The sequence below is a fragment of the Sorghum bicolor genome, chromosome 9 (genome assembly GCF_000003195.3).
Source record: "Sorghum bicolor cultivar BTx623 chromosome 9, Sorghum_bicolor_NCBIv3, whole genome shotgun sequence".
In the NCBI taxonomy this organism is placed as follows: Eukaryota; Viridiplantae; Streptophyta; class Magnoliopsida; order Poales; family Poaceae; genus Sorghum; species Sorghum bicolor.
The window spans coordinates 55475987-55499334 of record NC_012878.2 but is presented as its reverse complement, the minus strand read 5'-3'; the positions used below and the strand labels follow the sequence as shown (position 1 = coordinate 55499334).

General features: G+C 44.0%; 4 protein-coding genes across 5 annotated transcripts; 2 read left to right on the top strand and 2 right to left on the bottom strand.

The window, feature by feature from the left end:
- LOC8084438 (protein STICHEL-like 4) lies at positions 23-5960 on the bottom strand. The gene is made up of 6 exons (XM_002440074.2): positions 4032-5960; positions 3365-3584; positions 2547-3086; positions 1818-2460; positions 1422-1485; positions 23-338 (listed from the first exon to the last, which is right to left on the bottom strand). Exons 1-6 carry the CDS (start codon positions 5730-5732, stop codon positions 246-248), a joined length of 3261 nt encoding a protein of 1086 aa, XP_002440119.2. The 5' UTR covers positions 5733-5960; the 3' UTR covers positions 23-245.
- Positions 11243-14118, bottom strand: LOC8068968 (ubiquitin domain-containing protein 2). Its single transcript, XM_002440073.2, has 4 exons — positions 13766-14118; positions 12517-12639; positions 11694-11813; positions 11243-11610 (listed from the first exon to the last, which is right to left on the bottom strand). The coding sequence occupies exons 1-4, from the start codon at positions 13797-13799 to the stop codon at positions 11546-11548; spliced, it is 342 nt and encodes a 113-aa protein (XP_002440118.2). The 5' UTR covers positions 13800-14118; the 3' UTR covers positions 11243-11545.
- LOC8068967 (ER lumen protein-retaining receptor A) lies at positions 14243-17560 on the top strand. Its single transcript, XM_002441381.2, has 6 exons — positions 14243-14504; positions 14591-14856; positions 15772-15887; positions 16781-16854; positions 16940-17003; positions 17102-17560. Exons 1-6 carry the CDS (start codon positions 14414-14416, stop codon positions 17136-17138), a joined length of 648 nt encoding a protein of 215 aa, XP_002441426.1. The 5' UTR covers positions 14243-14413; the 3' UTR covers positions 17139-17560.
- Positions 19111-22828, top strand: LOC8068966 (enoyl-CoA delta isomerase 2, peroxisomal). Of its 2 annotated transcripts, none has more exons than XR_002447515.1 (2): positions 19111-20266; positions 22601-22828. XR_002447515.1 is itself a non-coding variant. In XM_002441380.2 (2 exons), the coding sequence occupies exon 1, from the start codon at positions 19468-19470 to the stop codon at positions 20194-20196; it is 729 nt and encodes a 242-aa protein (XP_002441425.1). In that variant the 5' UTR covers positions 19130-19467; the 3' UTR covers positions 20197-20214; positions 22601-22828. The 2 variants fall into 2 exon arrangements, 1 of the variants encoding a protein (XP_002441425.1); XM_002441380.2 differs by having other exon boundaries at positions 19130-20214.

The following is a 23348-nucleotide window of genomic DNA, read 5'->3' as shown; positions in this document are numbered from 1 at the left end:
TTTTTTATCAACGACAACAGAGGATGATCAATAGGCCTTGGCTTGGTTTCAGATTAGCGAATTATGTAGCAATTATTTCTGGTGTTTCACTGGAAAGAATGGACTGTGGTGTTTATGTCTCCTACATGTTACACTATGTACTACAGAATGACACCTCTAGGTCGCTGCTACAATTACAGAGTAAATTATGGATGCCCAACTAAGTTAGCTACACGTAAAATCTGCGGTGATTGACCCCTAATGTTTCATTTTGGAGATGTCACTGAAATACACCTTCCGCACAAGGCGAGCCTTGATAAAGCTCGTGATCTTCGTGTCCTGATCTTCAGTGCAGACAGCTGCAGGGGAAACGATTGTGCCGGTTAGAAAGAGTGGAAAATGTCAGCACAAATACAAGAAAGGAAAATTATAGCTCGCAAGTGGTCCAAAGCCCTCTTTAGCTAAAAGATCATGTTGTAATGTTTTAAAAAATCATCACAAAAATCATGTATATACTACACCTGAAGTTATTCAGTTTGAAGTTCATCTTTGATGTTGAGATAAAAAAAAAGTTGCTGTCAGCGTACGATGAATAGTGCTAGGCTGACTGCTTGTCTATTTTGTTTCTGACATCTAGTATGAATCTGAATTGTCGCAGCTATATTTAACTTTATGTGTACTACATACACATTTTTTATGATATTTTGAAACATTAGGCCTTGTTTAGTTCACCCCGAAAACCAAAAAGTTTTCAAAATTCTCCGTCACATCGAATCTTGTATCACTTGCATGAAGCATTAAATATAGACGAAAACAAAAACTAATTACACAGTTTAGGTGTAAATCACGAGACGAATCTTTTGATCCTAGTTAGTCTATAATTGAATAATATTTGTCACAAACAAACGAAAGAGCTACAGTAGCGAAATCCAAAAAAAATTCGCATCTAAACAAGGCCTTAGAACATGGTACAGGACACCAGCGTCCCTGGGCACTAAAAATCTGCACTCCACAAGAAACATGTTGACAATGTTACAAATAATCCATGGCATACGTCTGCAGTCTAACTAAAAGAGATACAACTGCTTACAGTTACTGCAGTCTTACGAAAAAAAATAATCTTGACTATTTGGCTCAGGTTTTTCATATGTATCAGAAGATCGTTAATAGAGAATATACACGAACAATTAATACAATAATACTCTTCAAGAACAGTTAGTGCAGCAGGGACCAGCCAACAAGTATCAAACCACCCCGCATTTTTTTTTGGACATATATAGGTATTAGACAAGTAACCATGTGACTTGTGATCATATTTTTTCATTTTATATCATGGCACCCGATTAAGAAATGATAAACGGCACCTAGTCACTGGTTCTTTAAGGAGAGGAAAAGAATGAAAAGATATGTTGGCCTTAGGATGGCTACAAAATCATTATTACCTTCCGTCTAGTAGAAGTGCTTGAAGCTTTCCAACAAAGCAAACTGGATCTAGGCTCCAATCTCCTGCAAACAGATCAACATCCAAAAATTTCATCAGAAGTCATCTTCTGATGATTGAAACTATGATATGCTTCACATAAATAATTTGGGTGCAGAATAGTAGGTTTTGATAGTATTCCACATGGCATTAATGACTCTTGTGACATTATTCCACATAGCATGGATCAAAGTTAGGCCTCACTGGTCTAATACTTATGACTGACTGTGTGGTACTGTTTGTGGCCATTTTCATTTGCAAACTTGCAGCACACGTACTAGATACAAACCACAGTGTAGTGGATGGATATCTATACCTACAAATAGCATAAGAGAGTTGAACAAACACAGATACTTACAAATTATCTTGCTCCAGCTTTTCTGCAATTGATATAGCTTTGTGTCTAGACCAGCCACCTTGTTGGGAACAAGCTTCCGCCTGGTTAATAACATGAGCAAGAGATACCTTGCCTCTCACAATGTTCTTTTGTCGACCATCTCCATTATTCACCATTTTTCCTCCTTGAGAAATTTCTTGATTCTGTGATGACAAACCTTCTCCCGAGACAGTCTCATGTCTTTTGTTTGCCACAACAATTCCACTATCTGGTTCAGCATGCCAATCCATTTGAGATCCAATTTCAATAATTTCGCCTTCGGTCAATATATGTGGATCAGATTGCATCCAGCGTGTCTGATTTGAGCTACCAACCTGGACCACACTATCTTTCTGAAGCCTCCTAATTAAGTTCTCGCCTCCCGAAGAAACTGAACTATGTTTAGTAAAAGACCTCCTTAATACCAGATTTGAGGAACCATCCTCAGGGTAGGGAGTGATAACTGGAGCATGGCCTGCTGCCAGATCATCCTTTGATTCATATCGGATTTCAAGTATTATGGTAGAAGAAAGAACAGATTCAAATGCCTGCAGAATTTGGCCCCTATACTTCTCGGCTTTAGACTTATTTACTCGAGAGCTGAATATTAATTGTACAGTTGGAGCTGCATGACAACATGAAAGCAAATGTCAGAAGACATCTTAGAAATGTTACAGTCATAGAGGGCTAACTTTTTTTAGTCAGTCTTACCTGTGCCTAGGCTGACGGATATCAGTCGACCCTCTCTAGCTAACAATCTTCTTAATGAGTCTGGCTGAACATTCCCTAGCACAGCCTGCCAAATCATTTCACTATCAGTTTTGCCATACCTAGATCCTTCATTTACTCTGGTAGCACCCGTTGGCAATACATGACTGTCTGGAGTATGTTCCCCAGGTCTTCTTCCAGCATGGTAATTGCTTGCCATGTTGTTGCTGGAACCAGTCACCAGATTAGTGTACTGCTGATTTCCAAGGTCAGATGCTCTTGCCAAGCCATGGGCACCAGCATATATATCATTTTGATCCATAGCAGAGCTCCTTGCTATGTCTCCCTCAGGGTGGGTAAACAGACCCTGATTAAGACTTGTACTCGGGGATGAACTCGGCAATACATATTGTTTATCAGGTGCAAGCTGAAGAAGAGCAGCTGTAAGCCACGTCATCTTGTCATTAGAGACTCTCAACTGTTTTTCAGCTTCAGAGAGTGTTTTCAAGGCTTGGCGTAGCTTTTCCATATCATCCTTTGATACTGAAATCAGAATATAATTCTTTTCACAATGATGTGGGGGATACAAATATTTACACTGGAAAGACTGATAGTAAGAAAGGTAGAGAAACTTGATAGACAGAACTAGTGCAGCAGTGTTACTAACACTGTATTTCATTCTTATTGCAAAGAAGAGATATAACTACATAAGTATGATTATAACAGGCAAATAGGGGGAATATATTCTTAAACAATCTATTAGTAGTACTAGAAAAGGTTGGAGTATGAATTTGTTAATAAGCAATACCAATGTTGCTTACAGGTTGGACGTTTGAAGAATTTTCTCCGAACTCTTTCTCGTGTGAATGTATAGGTGCCAGCAAGGATGTCAGTGATTATTGTAGCAAGTTGAGACATCAGGGCCAGTGGCTCAACACCTGTTTCTGTGATATCTCGCAAGGTTTTCACTGTGTTCACTGTGTCAGCAGATAGTGCTAAATCAAGCAAATCAACCAATTTATCATCAGAAACCAAGCCAACCTGTGGAGAAGGAAACAATGTATTGCTTGCTGCTGTCAGGTAAATTTCAAAAGAAGAATTCAAGAATGCATTATAATGTTTCCTGCTGTGTTTCCTCTATACGAGTTAGAACCCTTTATATAATATCAAATGCATTCCTGGCAGTTATTCTGAAAACTGCAGAAAGACAGTTTTTTTTTCACATAGGAGCCGTTTGGATCCTTTCATTTTGGAGGAATTCGAATTTGTCAAAATAGTCATGCACTCAAGCATGTCGAGCAAGTATGTGGGCCAATACCTCAAGTATGTTAAAAATATATATCAAGTTATAGTTACCCCTAATTAAAGATTATTGGGCCATTTAGTAAATTAAAGTTCTCCCATGTAATAAATGTTTAGCAATGAAGCAAAAAAAAGAGGGGGGGGGGACAAAGAAGTCTTTTTTATGACTGTTGTTGGATGACTTACAAGTTCTTGAACAAGTGACATTGAAATTCTCTGTCCAAGCAAACTGAGTTGATCCAGAGTCATCTCGGCATCCCTCAGTGACCCATCTGACCGAGAAGCAATTAGTTTCAATGCATCCCTATCAACATCCAAGCCTTCGCTAGTTGAAATCCACTGCAAAGTGTTGATAATGTCGCACTCCTTTAGTTTGGGGAAAAAGAACTTTTGGCACCTCGACACGATTATATGAGGGAGATCAAGATTGGGGCTGATGAGAATAAAAACCACACGCCTAGGTGCACGTTCGACGACCTTGGATATGACACTCCATGTATCAGGCGGCAATGTGTTGCAGTCATCAATTATAAACACCCTGTGCTGGGATGGCACTGGCGAGAGCATCACATTGTCAAGGATATCCACAATGCTATCAAGGTCTATATTACCAACCGGTCCAATCTCCAACAAACTCCTACTCTTGCCCAGATTGTGTGCAATACAAGAGGCACATGAATCACAGGGCCTCGGGTGCTCAGCAGAATGGCAATTCAAAGCCTTTGCGAATACCCTGGCACACGAGGTCTTGCCCGTGCCATGTGGCCCATAGAAGACATACACCAGCCCAATCTTCTTCTTCAGAATGGCATTGGACAGCGCCTGCACCACCAAGCTCTGCCCGACGACGTCTTTGAAAGTCCTTGGAGCATACTTCTGTGTCAAGCTCCGGTGTCGGACACGGTGCGAGCCCCGTGACTTCTGCCCCGACCGTGCCTCGGACGCGAGATCAGAGTCCATCTCGCTACTCTTGGAGAAAATCCCGAGCTCCCCAGAGAAGCTACTAGAAATGTCGACGGCGTTGCGTATGCCGTCGACAAGCAGAGGCAGAGAGTCGGAGTCTGAACTGCTCGAGGAAGTCAGCCTCGCGGTGACCGGGAAATGCGGGTGCGAGCGCGACCCGTTGGCGTGACCACACGAGGCAGCGGAGGTGGCGGCTTCGGACCTCCGCGCCGCCGACGTCGACTTGGGGTCCGACAGGCCGCACGAGAGGCTCCGGCCGGCCATGTCGAGGATGGACTTGCCGCGGTGGTGGATGCGCGACCAGTTCCACGGGATGCCGCACACGTTGCGCGACTCCTGCGACACCTGCTGCTGCTGCTGCATCAGCTCGTCACCGCCGTCGTCGGTTCCGCCGCCGCCGAAGAGGTACCTGTTGCCGCAGACGGCCTCCTGGGAGCTGGAGTTGACGGAGACGCGGGGCGCGGCGGCGCGGCGATCTAAGGCGGCCGCGGGCTGCGCAGCGGCGCGGCGGGCGGCCCCTCGCTTGAACCGGCGGCGGGGCCGGCGGCCAGGCTTGGGCTGCGGGTTCTCCATGAGCTGGTCGAGGAGCGTCTTGAGCGCGCCGCCGCCGCCGCCGCGGGGGTGGTCGGGGTCGTCGGCGTCTGGGTCGGCGGCGACCCTGTTGTTGTTGTTGTTGTTGGAGGGGGCGGAGTCGACGGAGCGGCGGGTGGAAGGGTCCCGCAGCGAGCGGGAGCGCTGCAGGGCCAGGAGGTCCCGCATCAGCGCGGCCGACGCCGACGCCGTGGACCCCGTCGGGCTGCGCCTCCGCCCGGACGCGCCGTGCGGCCCGTGGTGGTGGCGCAGGTGGATGCAGTTGGTCAGGTGCGCGTGGCCGCGGAGGTGGTCCCCGCCCTCGCCACCGCCGCCGCTCGCTGGCGCCGGCATTGCGCTGGTTCAAACTCTCCGCCCGCCCCTTACTCTCCGCCTAAACCGCCATCTCCGGTTGGGGACCCGACGACCCGTGTCGGGTAATCGTTTCGCGACAGGCGAGGGGAGGAGGACAGAGGAGAGATGGGGGGAGTGGACAGTGGAGTACTCCGTACTGGAGTGGAGCCGTGGTGGTGGTGGTCAGTTGTGGGGGAAGGGGGAGGTGGGCGCGGCCTCCCTCGGGACGGGTGCGGGACTGGCTGTGCATGCCAGGCGGCGACGTCGCGTCCGCGGCGTAGGCGTCGAGGGACAGCACGGCTGACACGGCCGACCTGGCCCCTGGGCCCTGGGGATGGCATTGCAGGCAGGCTCCGGGGCGTTTGGCCGTTTGGCCGCTGGGTTTTGGGGATGGCAGGGCGCCGCCACGATTGGGACTCGGGGTGGTTAGAAACTCTGGCATTCCTGCCTTCTGAAATCTGGAGTGTTTTCCATGCTTCCCAGGCCTTGTTTAGTTCCAAAAAGTAAAAAGTTTTCGGTACTGTAGCAATTTCGTTTGTTTGGAACAAATATTATCCAATCATGGACTAACTAGGATCAAAAGATTCGTCTCGTGATTTACAGGTAAACTGTGTAATTAGTTTTTGTTTTCGTCTATATTTAATGTTTCATGCATGTGCCACAAAATTCGATGTGACGGGAAATCTTGAAAACTTTTTGGTTTTCAGGGTGAACTAAACAAATGAGTGGTGCAGTTAGCTCTGCCTTTTGTCCATCCTGATCCATGCATGTAGCAGGAGTAAAAACCGAATTATGCGGCTCCAAAAAAGGAACGGTGTCCTGCGAGCATGTCTTTGGTTGATTCTACTGGAATATGATTGTTTTTGTTTCCAAAGTTTGTCTCGTGCAACACTTGTTTAATTGCCTCTTTCTCTGACCCCTCACATGGCAGGTGTATGGGTGAAACCAGCATTTTATGGCCTTGTTTAGTTCCTAAAAAATTTTGCAAAATTTTTCAGATTCCCCGTCACATCAAATCTTTAGACGTATGCATGGAGTATTAAATATAGATAAAAATTAAAACTAATTGCACAGTTTGATCGGAATTGACGAGACAAATCTTTTGAGCCTAGTTAGTCCATAATTGAATAATATTTGTCAAATACCAACGAAAGTGTCACTATTCCTATTTTGCAAAACTTTTTGAAGTAAACAAGGCCTATATCAGCGGATCACGAAGAAGACGCCGTTCAAAGCTCCACGAAGAAGATCGCGGGTCCCTTTTCTAGAGTTCCAGGGACCAATTCCTCAATCCATTTTTGCCTTCATTTTCATTTACTTTGTTAATTCTTACGCTCGGTGTCATCTTGACTTGCCTCTGCCGTGTCCTATGCTCTTGCGATGCCATATACGGTCACGCCATTGCTGCAACCAGAGAGAAAAACCAGTAGCGTTAACTGTATGATTAATTGTCTGTTCCCCATCACTGTGCTTGGACAGCAGCCGCGCACAGTATCATGTACGAGCCGCACGACGACTCCATGTCTCGCACGCGGGGCCTGCAGCCCGCAGATTTTCGTCGTACCCGACTACCGGTCGGAATCGGACGGACACCGTATGCTCTCCGCGTCCGGCGGCGCAACTGTCGCCACCCAGCAACCGTCCGATCGCAGCCGCCACCCAACATCCCAATCCAATGGTGTTGATCCCCGTACCCGAAGAGAAAGCAGAGGACCTGTACCACCGCCGGTGCCTCGGAACCGCACGGCGCCATGGCCGCACAACATAGATCGAGCGAGTCGCAGGGCCCCAGGGGTCATGGCCTCGCGCCGTCACGCTCGCGCTCGCGGCCTCGCAGACGACACTCGGCACTTCTGGTAGTCACGGCCTCGCATGGTCACTCCCTCGCGGCCTCGCCGCTAGCCGCCTGGCCGTGCAGCACTGCAGCCCGTGCTACTTGCTGGATGGGAGCAGCCATGGGGGATCTAAATGGCAACAAGGATGGGAGCAGCCGTGGGGTGCTGGTTGCTAGCTTTCTATTTCTGCTGGATTGGAGAATCGCTTGTGAAGTTGCGAGCAGCGTGGGGTGGGTGAGAGCAGCTGGCGGCTGGGTGGGAAGGGAGCAGCTAGCGATTGGGTGGTGTGGTTGCCTGAGGAAATGGCGTTAGGGTTAGCTATTGCAATATATACTTTCTGCTTGTTGGGTTGGATGTTGGACCTAGTGTTTTGGGCCTCCTCATCCATGTTACATATATTTATGTCTATTAGCGGGGCGGGTATGCGGGTTTCGGGTACGGGGATAAGAGGAACATCCCCGAACCCTCTAGACCCGATGGGGATGGAATTTTCCCCATTAGTCTTCCCGTGGGGAGCAAAACTCTCACATCCCCGATCCCCAGTGGAGGAATTCCCCGCGGGGAATCGGGTTTCGGGTCCCCATTGCCATCTTGAATCCAGAGATGGCGACGGCCGCCAGCGAGGAGAGGAGGGGGCGCAGCCCACGTGTCGAGGGGCGGAACGGCTAGAATTGGGAGGGGGAAACGCTAGACCCACGCGGCGTGGCTCCGACGATTGCGGTTGCGGTAGGTCTCTAGCCCAGGCGGCCAGTAGCCCCAGCGTGATTTGCGTCCAGCACTCCTACTCCGCTGGCACGGCACACATGGAATTGCACAGAAAAAGAAATTCTGCAAGAGGATAGCGAAACGGTAGGAACACAGAATCGGCCTTGTTTAGTTCTAAAAAAATTTGCAAAATTTTTCAGATTCTCCGTCACATCGAATCTTTAGACGCATGCATGGAGTATTAAATATAGACGAAAATAAAAACTAATTGCATAGTTTGGTCGGAATTGATGAGACGGATCTTTTGAGCCTAGTTAATCTATGATTGGACAATATTTTTCACAAACAAACGAAATTACTACAGTATCTGTTTTGCAAAATTTTTTGGAACTAAAGGGTGCTCCTGCACGTCAATCTGGCGCAGACAACGAGGGACGTCCCCACGCTCTACCAGACTCCCTCCCTCAAGTTTCAATTTTCAGTTCACGGAGAGCTAGGACTTGTTTACTTTTAAAATTTTTTATAAAATAGAAATAGTAGCATTTTCGTTTGTATTTAATAAATATTGTTCAATTATAGATTAATTAGGCTTAAAAGATCCGTCTCGTCAATACCGATCAAACTGTGCAATTAGTTTTATTTTCATCTATATTTAATACTCCATGCATACGTCTAAAGATTCGATGTGACGGGAAATCTGAAAAATTTTGCAAAGTTTTTGGGAACTAAACAAGGCCTAGTAGTTGTTAAAACAAAAACTAAAGGCTTGTTTGGTACACAGCTCAATTTTACTAGTAAAGTTATTTTTTAAAAAAAATAGTTTCATAAACAACTTTCTATGTGAAGCTAAGCTGTTTTGAAAAAAAAATTGCTAAAATAGATTCACCAACAACTTCATGCATAGATGTGAGAGAGAAATGAGGAAGAGAGCTACAATAAGCTACATTTTTTCAACTTCGGCCTTGTTTAGTTCCGAAGAGTGAAAAGTTTTCGGTACTGTAGCACTTTCGTTTGTTTGTGACAAATATAATCCAATCATGGATTAACTAGGATCAAAAGATTCGTCTCGTGATTTTCAGCTAAACTGTGTAATTAGTTTTTGTTTTCGTCTATATTTAATGTTTCATGCATGTGCCACAAGATTCGATGTGACGGAGAATCTTGAAAACTTTTTGGTTTTCAGGGTGAACTAAACAAGGCCTTCATCTCAACTAAGTGTTTAGCAAAAAAAACAGTTCATAACATCTCATGAAACTATTGTGAGCTATACCAAACAGGCCCTAAGAGTTAAGAAAGCCTAATGGATGATTGGTCTTTGTTAAAAAACCTACTTATACTTAGCAAAAAAAGAACCCTGTTTATAATTAATCTAGATTCGAATTCGAATTATTATCCGACAGACCAGCACGCTTCAGGCAACGCCCAACACTACACGCTCGATGAAAGTCTCAGCTTCCACGTCTCCCTCGGATGTCCACAAATGAGCTCGTATAGTGATTTTGCAGACGATAGGAATGACTCGTAGAAGCAGCGATAGCTTGCTCCGACAAAAGGATAGAGAGAGCACCTGTTGTTCACGAGACTTTTGGGACCGAAAAGGTAAAGCAAATGTTAGAAGATGAAATTTGACTTGTACAAGCGGTCTGTGTCGGGAGAATTACTGTATTTGTTGTTTGATGCACATGTCGTTACTTTTTGTTGAAATCACCAGCAAGCCTTCCCATGCATTGCTCCTGCACGCAGGCTTACGACCTCAGAGACACTGCACGCAGATGCAGTGCAGCACTGCAGCTGTCACATGGGAGTACACCAAGCGTAGATGCCACACTACCAGCGCCGCAGGTACGAGGGCTAACGGTTGCTCGTCCTTGTTAGACTACGGAGTACCACTATGGTGTTTAGTTTCAAAATATTTTGCAAAATCGACACTGTAGCTTTTTCGTTTGTATTTGACAAATATTGTCCAATCATAGACTAACTAGGCTTAAAAGATTCGTCTCGTCAATTTCGATCAAACTGTACAATTAGTTTTTATTTTTGTCTATATTTAATACTTTATGTGTCTAAAGATTCGATGTGACGGAGAATCTGAAAAATTTTGCAAAATTTTTTAGGAACTAAACAAGGCCTATGTTGTTAATTACTGTGACCCTAGAGTACTCTATACTGGCACGGTAGTAGTACTTTGGTTTCTTAATGCTCACTCAAAGTCTCTAATGACTTTCACAACCCTCAAGCTGGCTCAAAAAACTTTCACAACCCTGGAATGTGTGCACAGCACGGACCACGGTAACAGTCGTGTACTCGTACTATACTCCACTTATCAGCAAGGAGGTACGGTGTAGGCAGGGATTTCACTCCACCCAACTGTCTCTTACCATGGGCTGATCATTGCGGAGTACGGCCCGAGCTATTGTTAGGCGGTTGTTTGCTAGTACTACTAACAATTGATTACCCCCTATAATTTCCCTTCACCGGGCTGACCAGATGCATCTTTCAGACACGAGTTCAGCTGTGCTTCCACCGCGCGGTACAGTACAGTTTACTCTATTTGGTCACGTAATTAGAGCCCAAGTTTGTGATAACTTGCTGGGCACGCGCACGACTTTCATTTCCTCTGCATCGAGATTGCTACGGCCTTTTCTGCATGTCACAGGCGTCGGGAAAACACGGGAGCTCCGCTCTAGAAAGCAGAGAAAGCGTAACAGCAATGGGCAGCTAGCATGTCCAAAGCCACTGTCGTCTCTCGCCCTCCAGTTCTTCAGATTTACCAGGTCATTTCGGCCGATCCGATCTCAGATCCGACACTAGCATACTTGAGGCAGGATTTGATTCTAAAAACCCCTATGATTAGTTAGTTTCTTTGGCAGCTTCATGTTAATCTTATCCTGCCAGCTTTACCCTCTTTGGCAGCTTCCTGTTACTGTTGTTCTTGCCAGGGTTTTTCACCCCCGAAGGAAGGGGGAAAAAAAGACAACAGCAACTTCGATGCGAATTGCACATAAATGACACTTACATTTCGCAGACAGGCACATGTGTAGTTTTTCTCCACGTGCAAAGGATGGACTGATGATTACATATGTATATGCACCATAGTCGGCACTCTCCTGTATAACCGAGTTCAGTGGCAGGTCTACAGCATGTCCAATAAGATTACTATACAGCGCGGAAAGAAGCTTCATTATCTCTGAAAGACTGAAAGTTGCAGCCCAGAATCAGCGACCAAATCAACATTCACATAATTTACGTGGCCCTGCTCGTGGGGGTCCAGATTCACCCGTCGCGGATCAAGTTTGTTGGCTCGCTCAAAACATACTTCGGCAGTTCATACTTGGCACCTGCAACAGAGTTTTCAGTTTCTATACTGGTCTTGAACAACTCGAGAAGAAAAATCATGAGATTGGGAACAAGTCATGCTCGCCTCTCTCGTCGTAGCAAAGCGTCATGTCAGGATTGGAAATGATGATTCCAGCACTGTCCACTATGGTTTGCGCAAGGGCTAAATCAGATTCTGCGGCAACTCTTAGAGCATCCCAAATCTCTGCACATCGAGACAGTAACTCATTACAATAGTGATGCTAATTAAAGTAGTACGAGTACGTCTCACAGTTAAAACTGGAAACCATGGCTTCCAAAATCCAAACTAATCTCTATTATAAATTATAAGACGTTTTGACTTTTGTAGATACATAGCTTTTGCTATGCACTTAGATATACATTATGCCTAGATACATTGTAAAACCAATGTAACATCAAATATTTTGGAAGGAAGAGAGTATAACCAATGAATCTAGAAAAAGCCAAAACAACTAATATTTTGGAATGAAGAGAGTATAAGCAGACAATACACAATAAGTTTGCATTTGTGAATTTGGTCAGTATCAACAACTTTAGAAAATTTGACTACTTTCCAAGCCTACTATTTTGTGTGCAACCAAACTCACCCACAAAGGCAACCAGATTCAAACCAAGCAGTCGAGCCATATTCCCCAGTAAGACCTGGTTCTTGTTTGATTTTAAGCCAGTACCATTTAAAGCAAGGGCTCAACATTATTTTTGTTGAAAACTTAAGTTTAAATAGAATAACTAGACTACCTAAATTTAAGGATAATAATTGGGCGGGTCAAAACAAACACCAGCCAGTTATCATGAAAACATTGAAAAATGAGAGAGGATAAAACCATGAAGCACACACCAACACAAAAACTAGTTCTGTTCAACTTTGCATGAACAGTTAAACATACCTTTTTGGCCACCATAGTGTGGAGCAGTGTCCCAGAATTCATCACGCATCTGTTTAAGTTGTGCTGGTGTAATTGGTTGAGTATGCTTCCAAGCCTTAGGCTTTTTCAACTTCTTGCTGTTCTCTGTATTCATGACAATATCTTTTAATGTTCATTTATTGGATGTCCAAAGGCACAGAGTTACCAAACAATACTGCTAATAACCTCCAAAAGTGAGTTATCAAAGATACCATGGTGCTACCATGCTAGGATATACAGGTAGTCCAGAATAAATCTGGATTCAGTAACTGTTCGTAACTGAAGGATGTAATAATTTTCTTGGTGGCAAGACCAACTTACAGCACATTTTTTCTACACAACTCACAAGCAAGATTATGGATGGATGACTCTTTGCAGAACACGAAGAAGGAAAAAGGGAAGGCAAAACTAGTGTTCCCTAAATTATCTTAAGTAGACTGTGATCAAAGTTACCATTAATTGAACACACTATTTCTGTTGTTGAAGTTTAGGAAGCACAATAAAAAAAATATACAAGATTCGAATAGTGAGTAGAAGTACTTGTTAAGAGTATCATTCTGTAAGCCATTCCTGAAATGCATCACTGAATAAAGTGCTTTAAACTAGATAAGGCACTAGCTATCTAAAAATGCAAATTTGCTCGATCCATAAAAAAGGTTCTTCTATGATGAGCATTAACCGTCACTTCGCTGCCATTGAAATCTCACCTTTGCTTTTTATTAGGTACAAACAAAATAACTTTTGTCCTGCTAGAAAATATAGCCATCGCTTGGGCACCTTTCTAAGACATGATAATGTTATCCCTCCACTAACCAGATACTAACTCGGTGATGCAAGAGTTTGTACTAGTACTCACTCTAGTACTCCACTATACTGAGAGCCTTACCAAAATTGAACAATTAAATCAATAAAAATGAATAGTTTGCGGCAATTTTGATAAAACAGTAACTTGTGAAAATCATCGCAGCCATCCATCAGAGACAACTTGCTAAATTTCCTTTTGATCACCACTTGAGCAACTGAATTCTTTGACTCGTGAATTGATTGATGCCTTAAACAAAAGTTATGGGATGGGATTTAGCGTCACTTGCATCAACAACCGAGAAGAGTAAAAGAGTAGACGATTAATCCTACTACTAACAGTGCCTTGGAACGGCTCGAATCGGATCTTAGCACCTAACAGCTCGCAGCCAAAGCAAACATATCGAGAACGCAAGCGTCAAGAAGATACCATCGACTTTGGGAGTGGATCCAGCGCAGCCCATGGCGGCGGCCGATCAGACGCTCATGGAACGCCCGTTCCAGAAGATTCTGGAAGCGGAGCCGGATCTCGCGGCGGGAGAGGCGGGTGGAACGGGGAGGGAAGAGAGTGCGGTTGATTAATAGGTGGAAGCAGGAGCGAGTAGGAGACGCGAAGCATCAGCGGCATGTGAGGGGGAAAAGAGCCGGCGAGGTGACGTCAGCGCGCAGGTGAGGTGCCCGGCCACGTCACCTTGCTCGCTATCCCACGTAGCCCCACCTTCACGGCGCCCACAGGCCACACCTCGCCATCTGTAACCTGACGCGTGGGACCCATGGCAAGTCCGCACCGAGGCCCACGCGTCGCTCGCGCACCTCCCTCTGGACCTCTCTTGGTGCACCAACTGCACTGGTTCCTGGGTCACTGCCATGTGGTCCCCACCGTGCAGGCTCTGTCCACACCGGCCCACGAGGGTGCCCCCTCCCTTCTCGTTTCTTCCTGTCCTGGTGGCCTGCCGCCCACCTCTCCTCTGATCCTCTCCGCCATTACCCTGCGCATCTGGAGCTGCTGTTCTAAACCCCCAAACCCTAACGGCCTAGCCTCTGCGCCGCCGGCGCCGCCACCGCCGGAGCCGCAGCCATGAACGCCTTCCGGTTCCTCGGGGACATGACCCACCTCTTCTCGGTCCTCGTCCTCCTCCTCAAGATCTACGCCACCAAGTCCTGCTCAGGTAAGCCGTCCGTTGTAGCGATAGGGTTTCGACCGCCCGTTAGGGCGGGGGGCTTGCCGCTTACAGATCTGGGCGCCGCCGCGCAGGGGTGTCGAGGAAGACGCAGGAGCTGTACATGTTGGTGTTCGTCGCGAGGTACCTGGACCTCTTCACGGACTACGTCTCGCTCTACAACTCGGTGATGAAGGTGGTGTTCATCACCAGCTCGGCGGCGATCGTGTGGTGCATGCGCCGCCACCCGCAGGTGCGGAGGACGTACGACAAGGAGCAGGATACCTTCCGCCATGCGGTGCTCGTCGCCGCATCATTCCTGCTCGCGCTGATGTTCCACGAGCGATTCACCTTCCGCGAGGTGATGTGTTCACCCTATCGGATCTGTCCTGATTTACTCATTGCATTGTTGAATCATAATGGTGTTACGGTTCTGTAATGAAATTTTAAGCTGTGGTCTCTTAAAAAAAGAGGAAATTTGTTATCTTGCCCCACCCACCCACACACACACATTTTGTGGTCTCTTAAAAAAGAGGAAAAGCTAGTATTCCGTGTCTGACAAACTGTACTAGTGATGTGACTGCTGTATTGTATGATTGTCTGATAGTTTGGTAAGCCAAATTAACTGAGTATGAAATTGGATCCACATCACCAGTTAATTGACAGTTTGATCACCCATCAAATAGGGCCATACTTGATTTCTTACTTGCATTAGGTCAAATGTGATCTGTTCATAGTTGAATAATGATTAGCAGGAGATTGTATGTGTACATGACTAGTTGATGTTATTTTCTATTGGTCAAATTTTCAGATTCATGTTGTAGGTGTATCTATGTTACAATAGAAAACTTGATTAGTTCACTGAAGGGCAATTGCAATGCCTAGAATGTACAGTTTTAAAAGGGATGCAAAACTAAAACTGCATCTTACTCTACGAAGTTCGCTTATATTTTTTTCCCCAAATTTACAAACGTTTGCTCAGTTCACACCCATGTACTTTGATCAGAGCCTTTTCACACTTCTGCAAATCTATTAGTACAGTTCAATTGCTTTTACATACTTTCTTTTATTAGTAATTGCCTGTTTGGTTTGAATTGTCTTACCTTATCATAGTTGCTGTGATCATTGGCTACTAAAATAGAAGTCAAATGATAACATATCAGAATCCTCAAAATATTACAAGTTACATGTACACTGAAGTGTTACTAATTGTTCCAAAGATTCATTGATGGAGACTGAGTATCCCATAAAAGGCTAAAATACTGTTACTTTGCAGATATGCTGGGCATTTTCAATCTATCTCGAGGCAGTGGCCATTCTCCCACAGTTAGTGTTGCTCCAGAGAAGCAGAAATGTGGATAACTTAACTGGACAATATGTTTTCTTCCTTGGGTATGTTTTTACTCCTTGTCAGCAATTTGCTAATTTTCAGACATCTGTTGTATTCAAAGCCTGCTATCCAGTAAAGATGAAAGAATTATGGCATTAAACTCTGTCCGATGCTGTAGTCTTGAAATATACCAGCATTTTATAGATATGCATATGCATATCTTCAATAAGTGGCAGAAACCAATATAAGAATTTCTGACAATTGCATATAGTGTAGTTAATATCTGATTGATGCTATAGGAATATAGTAATGGATCATCTCGTGTTATTTGGAGTTTATATTTTAGAGGGAGAGATAGTGTTGGTTTGTACAACCATGCCATTATCAGTGCATCTTAAGTTGTACTTATAGTCTTGGAGTCCAAAAATCCAAAGAAACTTAACCTATAATCCTGGGTTTCTAGCTTAATTTCAGGCATGCTCTATGTGCAACTATGTTTTTATTTGATTATCATTTTTGAATTATACTTGGATTGCCTTTTTGGTTAATTTTCAGTTTAGTACTACCTCCGTATCTGAATAAATCAATTCCGCAAACTTTTCTAAGTTTGACTGAAATTATAGAAAAAACACAAAGATTTATAGCTCCAAATTAGTATCATTAGATACACCATAAGATATTTTTATTAATGTGCTTATTTGGTTTAATAAATATTTGTGGTCTTTAATTTAAATTTGGTCAAACATAAAAAAGAAGGAAACTCTAGGATCTGATTTATTTAGGTACAGAGGGAGTATATCTTTTCTAGAGTGGACAAAATAGGAGTATGACATCAAAGTTGCATCATGAGACGAGAACAATTTCTCTAGAAGATTAAATTCTCTTCTCACTTTTCAGTTCTCTAGCTACTTTGTGTCTTTACAGTAACACCATACATCGATACTTCTTTTGTCAGGGCCTACCGTGCATTTTACATTCTAAACTGGATTTACCGTTATTTCACGGAGGGTCATCACAGCAGATGGATCCGTAAGTTGTCACTTTTTTATGGTATAGGGTTTTATCTCACATGTTTTATCAGAATTGTTGTCCACTAATGGTCTATCCATTTCAGCTTGGCTTGCTGGTTTGGTGCAGACAGCTCTGTATGCAGATTTCTTTTACTATTATTTCTTAAGGTAAACTGCATGCTATTATGAAATGCCACATATCATTAACATCTACAATCATATTCCTTTGTTACTCAGTATTGCCACTTCCATGTCCATCATTGCAGTTGGAAGAACAATGTTAAGCTCGAGTTGCCTGCATGAGCATGCTTCGCTGTGCCAGAAAGTGTGCATGCTGCGTGACTCAAGTTTTCTAGAAATTAGTTGATTGTATGGGCATGGAGAGACTTGGTAATGATGTGAGCAGTTGCAGTTGATACCATACCCTTGATCTTGCCTGCGAAAATTGATATTTGTGTTTCCCATGGCGAAGTCGATACGATTCCAAAGCTAACAGATGCTGCTGCACAGAAGTAGACTAGTTCCTTTTTGTACCTCAATATTTTTGATATGGAAAATCACATACAGTTCAGTTGGTCTGTTGTTTAACATGCTATTTCACTTGTTGTGAACAAAAAATGTTATACTAATTTCCTGTGTTATTGTGAGTTCTTTTTAAAATCAGTATACTTTTAACTGTCGAAGACCTGAACTATGCAGTTTTTATGCCTTCTACTTTAGTGTAATCATCCAGTTTGTGCACTTTCGCTAGTTCTGAACTATTCAGTTTATGCAAATTGAAAGTGTTTGTATAACCATCTCAATACGGAGGCTTTTATCCAACTGATGACTCGAACAGTCGGGTTGTATTAATTGTACTTCGATGGCTGTTAACTTGTAAGTTAAGCACTGCTCCATGCTGAACACGTGTATGGAACCTGGACGCATGTTTATGGAAACCTGGACTCATGCACTTGTTTCTTAGAAAGTCTGTAAGGCTAATCTCAGTGGGAGTTTCACCAAGATGTTATGCACATTTATTAGAGCGTTATGTCAGCAAAACTGCACTTTTTTACATAAAACGAAGAGGAAAGAGAAGGAAGTGGTGAAACATCACGGACGTTGTTTTCCACGCGGTGAAACGGGATGAAATTCCCACTGAAGACTAAATGGTTTCACCATTTTGCATGTGATGCAATTATTTTGCAGAAATTAAATGCTTTATCCAGCCTAGGAAACGTCAAGATGAAACTTATGCATTGTGGAGGTTGTTTCATTGTTCGTTTCATTGATGCTTTGTCAGCAGATTTGTTATAGAAATAGTGCATTAAAATGGGCCATGGAGACTCATTTATCACTTGCCGGAAGACAGTCTACCTGTTCATTTTAGCACTCGTTGGAACTTGGGCCTTGTTTAGTTCCAAAATATTTTGCAAAATCGATACTGTAGCCTTTTCGTTTGTATTTGACAAATATTGTCCAATCATGGACTAACTAGGCTTAAAAGATCCGTCTCGTCAATTTCGACCAAACTGTGTAATTAGTTTTTATTTTTGTCTATATTTAATACTTCATGCATGTGTCTAACGATTCGATGTGACGGAGAATCTGAAAAATTTTGCAAAATTTTCTGGGAACTAAACAAGGCCTTGGAAGACATACAAGAAGGAACGCAGCAGCATGTGTGTGGGAATCTGGACTCACGTTTATCTGCTGAAAAGTATTACCTGTGCTATGTTATAAAGATAGTGGCATAGTGCGTAGTAACACATGAGAAGGAATGGACTTATGGACATCAACATGTTCAGTAAGGGCCTGTTTAGATTGGGAACGAAAATTTTTTGGGTGTCACATCGGATGTGTCGGAAGGATATCGGAAGGGTTTTTAGAAACTAATAAAAAAACAAATTGCATAGCTCGTCAGGAAACTGCAAGACAAATTTATTAAGCATAACTAATCTGTCATTAGCATATGTGGGTTACTGTAGCACTTAAGGCTAATCATGGAGTAACTAGGCTTAAAAGATTCGTCTCGCGATTCTCAACTAAACTGTGTAATTAGTTTATTTTTTATCTACATTTAATGTTCAATGCATGTGTCCAAAAATTCGATGGGATGGATGAAAATTTTTTGGATAGGGAACTAAACAGGGCCTAATCTGGACCCGCGACTATCTGCTGAAATTATCAACCTAGCTATTGACAGCCGCTAGCAGGATGCTGTGATCTGGACCGAGGTTAATTGCTATCACTTGTTCCCATCGGCCATCGCACCAACTCCAAAGCCCCAAACGTTTGTGTCAAAACGTTGTGGCACCATCGTGGCAAACTCTTGCCTCTTCCGTCACCCCATTTCAGCTTAATCCCGAGTCAGAAGCTCCAATCCGTTTAGCAAATTGAATAATCTCAGCGTCGTTGAAGCGTACGTCTGCTGCCCACTACGACAAAGGATTTCTGCCCGTGTGACATAGGCGAGGTGAGGCGTTGCCTTCCTACAAGTTTCATCCGCAGTTCATCGGTTTGGCCGCGGGCCGGCCAAAAAATCGAGCGCTCCTGCTCTGCTGCTGAGGAGCGAAGAGCCGAAGACCACACACGCCTTCCCACGCTCCGCACCTACCGCGAGGGCCGCCCCCAATCCCCATCCGCCGGCACGATGTGCACCCTGGAGCAGCGCGGCCGCGTATTCGTCCTCACCCTCACCGGCGACGGCGAGCACCGGCTGGGCCACGCCCTCATCTCCTCGCTCCGCTCCGCCGTCGCCTCCGCCGCGGAGGGCGCGGCCAAGGCGGGGCCCGGGTGCGCGCTCGTGACCGTCGGCGAGGGCCGCTTCTTCTCCAACGGCCTCGACATCGGGTGGGCGGGCACTTCCCGCGCGCGCCTCGGCGAGCTCGTCGCCGCGCTCCGCCTGCTCGCCGCCGACCTCCTCGCGCTGCCCATGCCCACCGTCGCCGCCGTCACGGGCCACGCCTCCGCGGGCGGGTGCCTCCTCGCGCTCTGCCACGACTACCGCATCATGCGCGGCGACCGCGGGGTGCTCTACATGAGCGAGGTCGACATCGGCCTCCCGCTCCCGCCCTACTTCGTGGCCGTGCTCCGCGCCAAGATCACCTCCGCCAACGCGCTCCGTGACGTCGCGCTGAGGGGCAAGAAGGTCAGGGCCGCCGAGGGCAAGGAGATGGGCATCGTGGATGCCGTCTACCCTTCTGCGGACGAGACGGCGGCCGAGGCCTTCAAGTTTGCCGAGCAGCTCGCGGCCAGGAAGTGGGATGGGGGCGTCTACGCGTCCATAAGGATGTCCATGTACCCTGAGGCCTGCAGGTCTGTTGGAATTGTCGAGGAGAGCGATGAGGAGAAGCGGAAGCACTTCGCTTCCAAGCTCTGATGTCGTGATTCGAGAGAGGTCAGTCTTCTCTTCGCGCAGATGCTGTCTCCTTGGAGTGCCTCTCTTGCTGGTGAGAAATCATAAGGTTTCATCTGTGCTGGTTTTACTGATAGTTTGACTGTGCTGTAGCCTGTACCCATAATCCCATATCAAATCAGAATCAAATAATTTGGCTGGTATTGTTGGCTTGTAGTAAGAATATGCTTAGTTTCAGCTGCAATTGTGATCAAGTTCAGTTGAGGTTCATCTTTATCCAAGGCGATTTCGGGGTGAAATAAACAGTGGCAGAGCTAGGGGTGAGAATGTGAGATAGAGGAGTAGTTACATTTACATAGTTACACTGCAAGGACATTAATAACTGAATGCAACCTTCGAGAAGAATAAACCCAACAATAAGATCAATCTAAGGGTTCAGACCTTCAGGGTTATTGTTTTAGTAATAACAACAGTAGATAACTGAAAATGAGGATTTGGCCTTTCCTTCTCCATCTCCGTGTCATGGTACTTGCTACAATTTTCAAATTGTTTGTGCTTTTCTATTTGATTCCATGAGATCTTTGTATTGTTTTTATATGCAACTGATTTTATGAGGATTTAGTTCAAGCTGGGAGCATGAGTCTAACAAAGCTTTGAGCTACCATGTCATCTATCATTTTTTTTGGCTTCTGGACTCGTAGTTCTTATGAGAACAATTCCTCAAGAAAGACCCACAAGTTTGGATAACTACTGCTGTGATATAATAACCTAAAGAGCAAGTAGTATAGGTGTATAACTAACTTATTAGTATTTTGAATATCATGCTTGCCAATCATGATTCAATCATATATTTTTGTCACGATTGTGAATTATTGGTCCATCAGACCTTCATGTTCTCTATTGTGAATTTGATTTGAAGGTTACCTGCAAATCTGTAATTTGCATCACTGTGTAGATGTTCTCGTCACTTTTGCATTTCTTGAAAAGAATTCAGTTTATTTCTGCTAGTTTTGGTTAATTATGTAATTGTCATTTATGATGTACCTAACCTATTCAGTATTTTAGTTTCACCATACCTCAGATAAAAAATCTATCTAATTTGAGTATAGCTCTGGTCTTTGAGAGAAGCTAGTTCATTGGGATTCATCTGGAGCCAGATGTTGCTACTTGCTAGTCCATCTGATGTGAATCAGATAACTCTATTTGTGGTTTTATACAAAGTTAATCCAATGTCAATTCAAATAGACAGCTATTAAGTTCATTTGAAGGTGAGTATAGCTAGTACTAACTACTGTTTTGACAATAAAAAGTTTAAAAGAAATACAGATCTTGCCCTGTAATCATGGTCTTAGCTACAATTTTCAATTTTTACACAAAAGTACAAAACGTTTGTCTATTGAGTAGTTTAACATATGAATTAATATATTATGACCCAACATGATACTAAGTCTTTCATACTTGCATTATCTGATTTATCGATTTTTTTTAGGGGAATTCACATCTATGCCACCAACCTAGAGCTCCTACACAATAGGGCATCAGTAATGTATAAGGTCACCATAGACCTTAAGAACGGGTGAAGTGTCTAAGATCAATTTATTGTTATGTGTAACTGTATAAGGTCTAGATGGACTATAAGACAGGACCATATATATTGGTTAAAATAAACATAAATTCTAACTTTTCTTTCTCATACATGTCACTGGCAAGGTATTCGAAAAATTCATGGCACTGATAGCATCATCAAGGATTACAGTCCTAACACGCTCTCTCTCACTGTGTCAGCTTCCTTTGTTGCAATTTTCTATTGTGTAAGGCCGGGTCTTAGGCCAGGTCTCATGCTTTTTGAGACTACAGTATAAGAAAGACTGGTGCCGTACTGGCCTTTAAGCAGTCTGACTGAGCCCAGAGGTCTCCATTTTCAGCACAGTATGGTGCCCAAATACCATCACTTTCAGAATCATTCTATTCGTACCACCAAAATCACCTTCATGGGTTTACCACTCACATCACGGGTGGTTAGCTTGTTTATTTGGTAATTTGGTTTCAAAAATGCCTTCCCGATCATTGTCTCCTATAACTAGTTTGCAGTTTGTGCCAATACATAGATTATCTTACATAGCATCATTTTACGATTGATAATCCACTTTCTTGTATGTTTTTATGACCTTTTAATAATCATTTATTTAGATCCACAATTGTATGATTGAGAATCCTCTTTCTTGCTTGCTTTTATGATCTTTTAATCATCACTTAATAGATTCATAAGTCATGTTGGAACAACAAGTGCTGCGGAAACTCGATATGTGTATGCTATGCTTTCTAAGATGTTACTTTGTTCATATTCCTTCTTTTGTGATGAAATAAGCAGCTGTTTGGAATTGCTACAAACTTACAACCCCATTCTGTTCTTGTTTTCTTTCTGCAGGGTTTCTGTGGAAGCATGGAGGAACCTTCACATTCTGTATTTCTACGTCGTCCAACCATTGACGCTGTCGCTATGTATGAAGTACGCACCGTGTACTTGTACAAACCTTGTAACTTGCCTGGTAGTGGGAAATAAATTGAAGCTCCTCTCCCCACCTTGCTTGAAGAATTTCAATGTGCCTGCTAGACTCTATAATTATTCCAATAATATTATTGATGTGTGTTCATATGTTGTGCCTGGTTCCACGTAATTTCTTGGTCCTGGGAGTTTCGAAGCTTGGAACTTGCACGTTGCAAGTGGCTTCCTTGGTGCAGCCTGCCATGGATTACCTCATTTCCGGCTATGGTTGACCCGAAAATTTCCACAACGGAAAAGCCCACATCATGTCTAGCATGAGATGACGAGGGTGCCTCCACCATGTCAGTGTCATGCTGGCTGTACTATTTAGAATTGTTTTAAAGTAAAGAAATGTTGCCATAAATAATAAATTTTGAGGGAGGTCATTTTCATCCAAGTTGCTTGCAAGGACTAGACGATTCTCTCCAACGAGATGCATAGAGACTCCCTACAGCGTTGGTTGTGCAGTGTTCAAATCAGCTTGGTGCTATTTGGGGAATTCGAACTTGGCAAAATATTTTGTGCATAACACATCTTCAGTACAATTCATGAAAACCACATTGAAACCATACTTAAGAGTTTTTACGATTATATTAAAGATGTGGTTTGCACTAAATATTTTGTCTTCAAA

Excerpts from the sequence above, each read along its gene's own strand:
- LOC8068968 (XM_002440073.2), bottom strand. The coding sequence starts at position 13,799 with ATGGGCTGCGCTGGATCCACTCCCAAAGTCGATG. Across the intron at positions 12,640-13,765 it reads ATCCACTCCCAAAGTCGATG|AGAACAGCAAGAAGTTGAAA; the intron begins GTATCTTCTTGA and ends TCATGAATACAG. Across the intron at positions 11,814-12,516 it reads ACACTATGGTGGCCAAAAAG|AGATTTGGGATGCTCTAAGA; the intron begins GTATGTTTAACT and ends CTCGATGTGCAG.
- LOC8068966 (XM_002441380.2), top strand. The coding sequence starts at position 19,468 with ATGTGCACCCTGGAGCAGCGCGGCCGCGTATTCGTCCTCACCCTCACC.
- LOC8084438 (XM_002440074.2), bottom strand. The coding sequence starts at position 5,732 with ATGCCGGCGCCAGCGAGCGGCGGCGGTGGCGAGGGCGGGGACCACCTC. Across the intron at positions 3,087-3,364 it reads ATTCTTCAAACGTCCAACCT|TATCAAAGGATGATATGGAA; the intron begins GTAAGCAACATT and ends TTCTGATTTCAG. Across the intron at positions 2,461-2,546 it reads ATCCGTCAGCCTAGGCACAG|CTCCAACTGTACAATTAATA; the intron begins GTAAGACTGACT and ends GTTGTCATGCAG.
- LOC8068967 (XM_002441381.2), top strand. The coding sequence starts at position 14,414 with ATGAACGCCTTCCGGTTCCTCGGGGACATGACCCACCTCTTCTCGGTC. Across the intron at positions 15,888-16,780 it reads CAATATGTTTTCTTCCTTGG|GGCCTACCGTGCATTTTACA; the intron begins GTATGTTTTTAC and ends TTCTTTTGTCAG. Across the intron at positions 17,004-17,101 it reads TTTTACTATTATTTCTTAAG|TTGGAAGAACAATGTTAAGC; the intron begins GTAAACTGCATG and ends CCATCATTGCAG.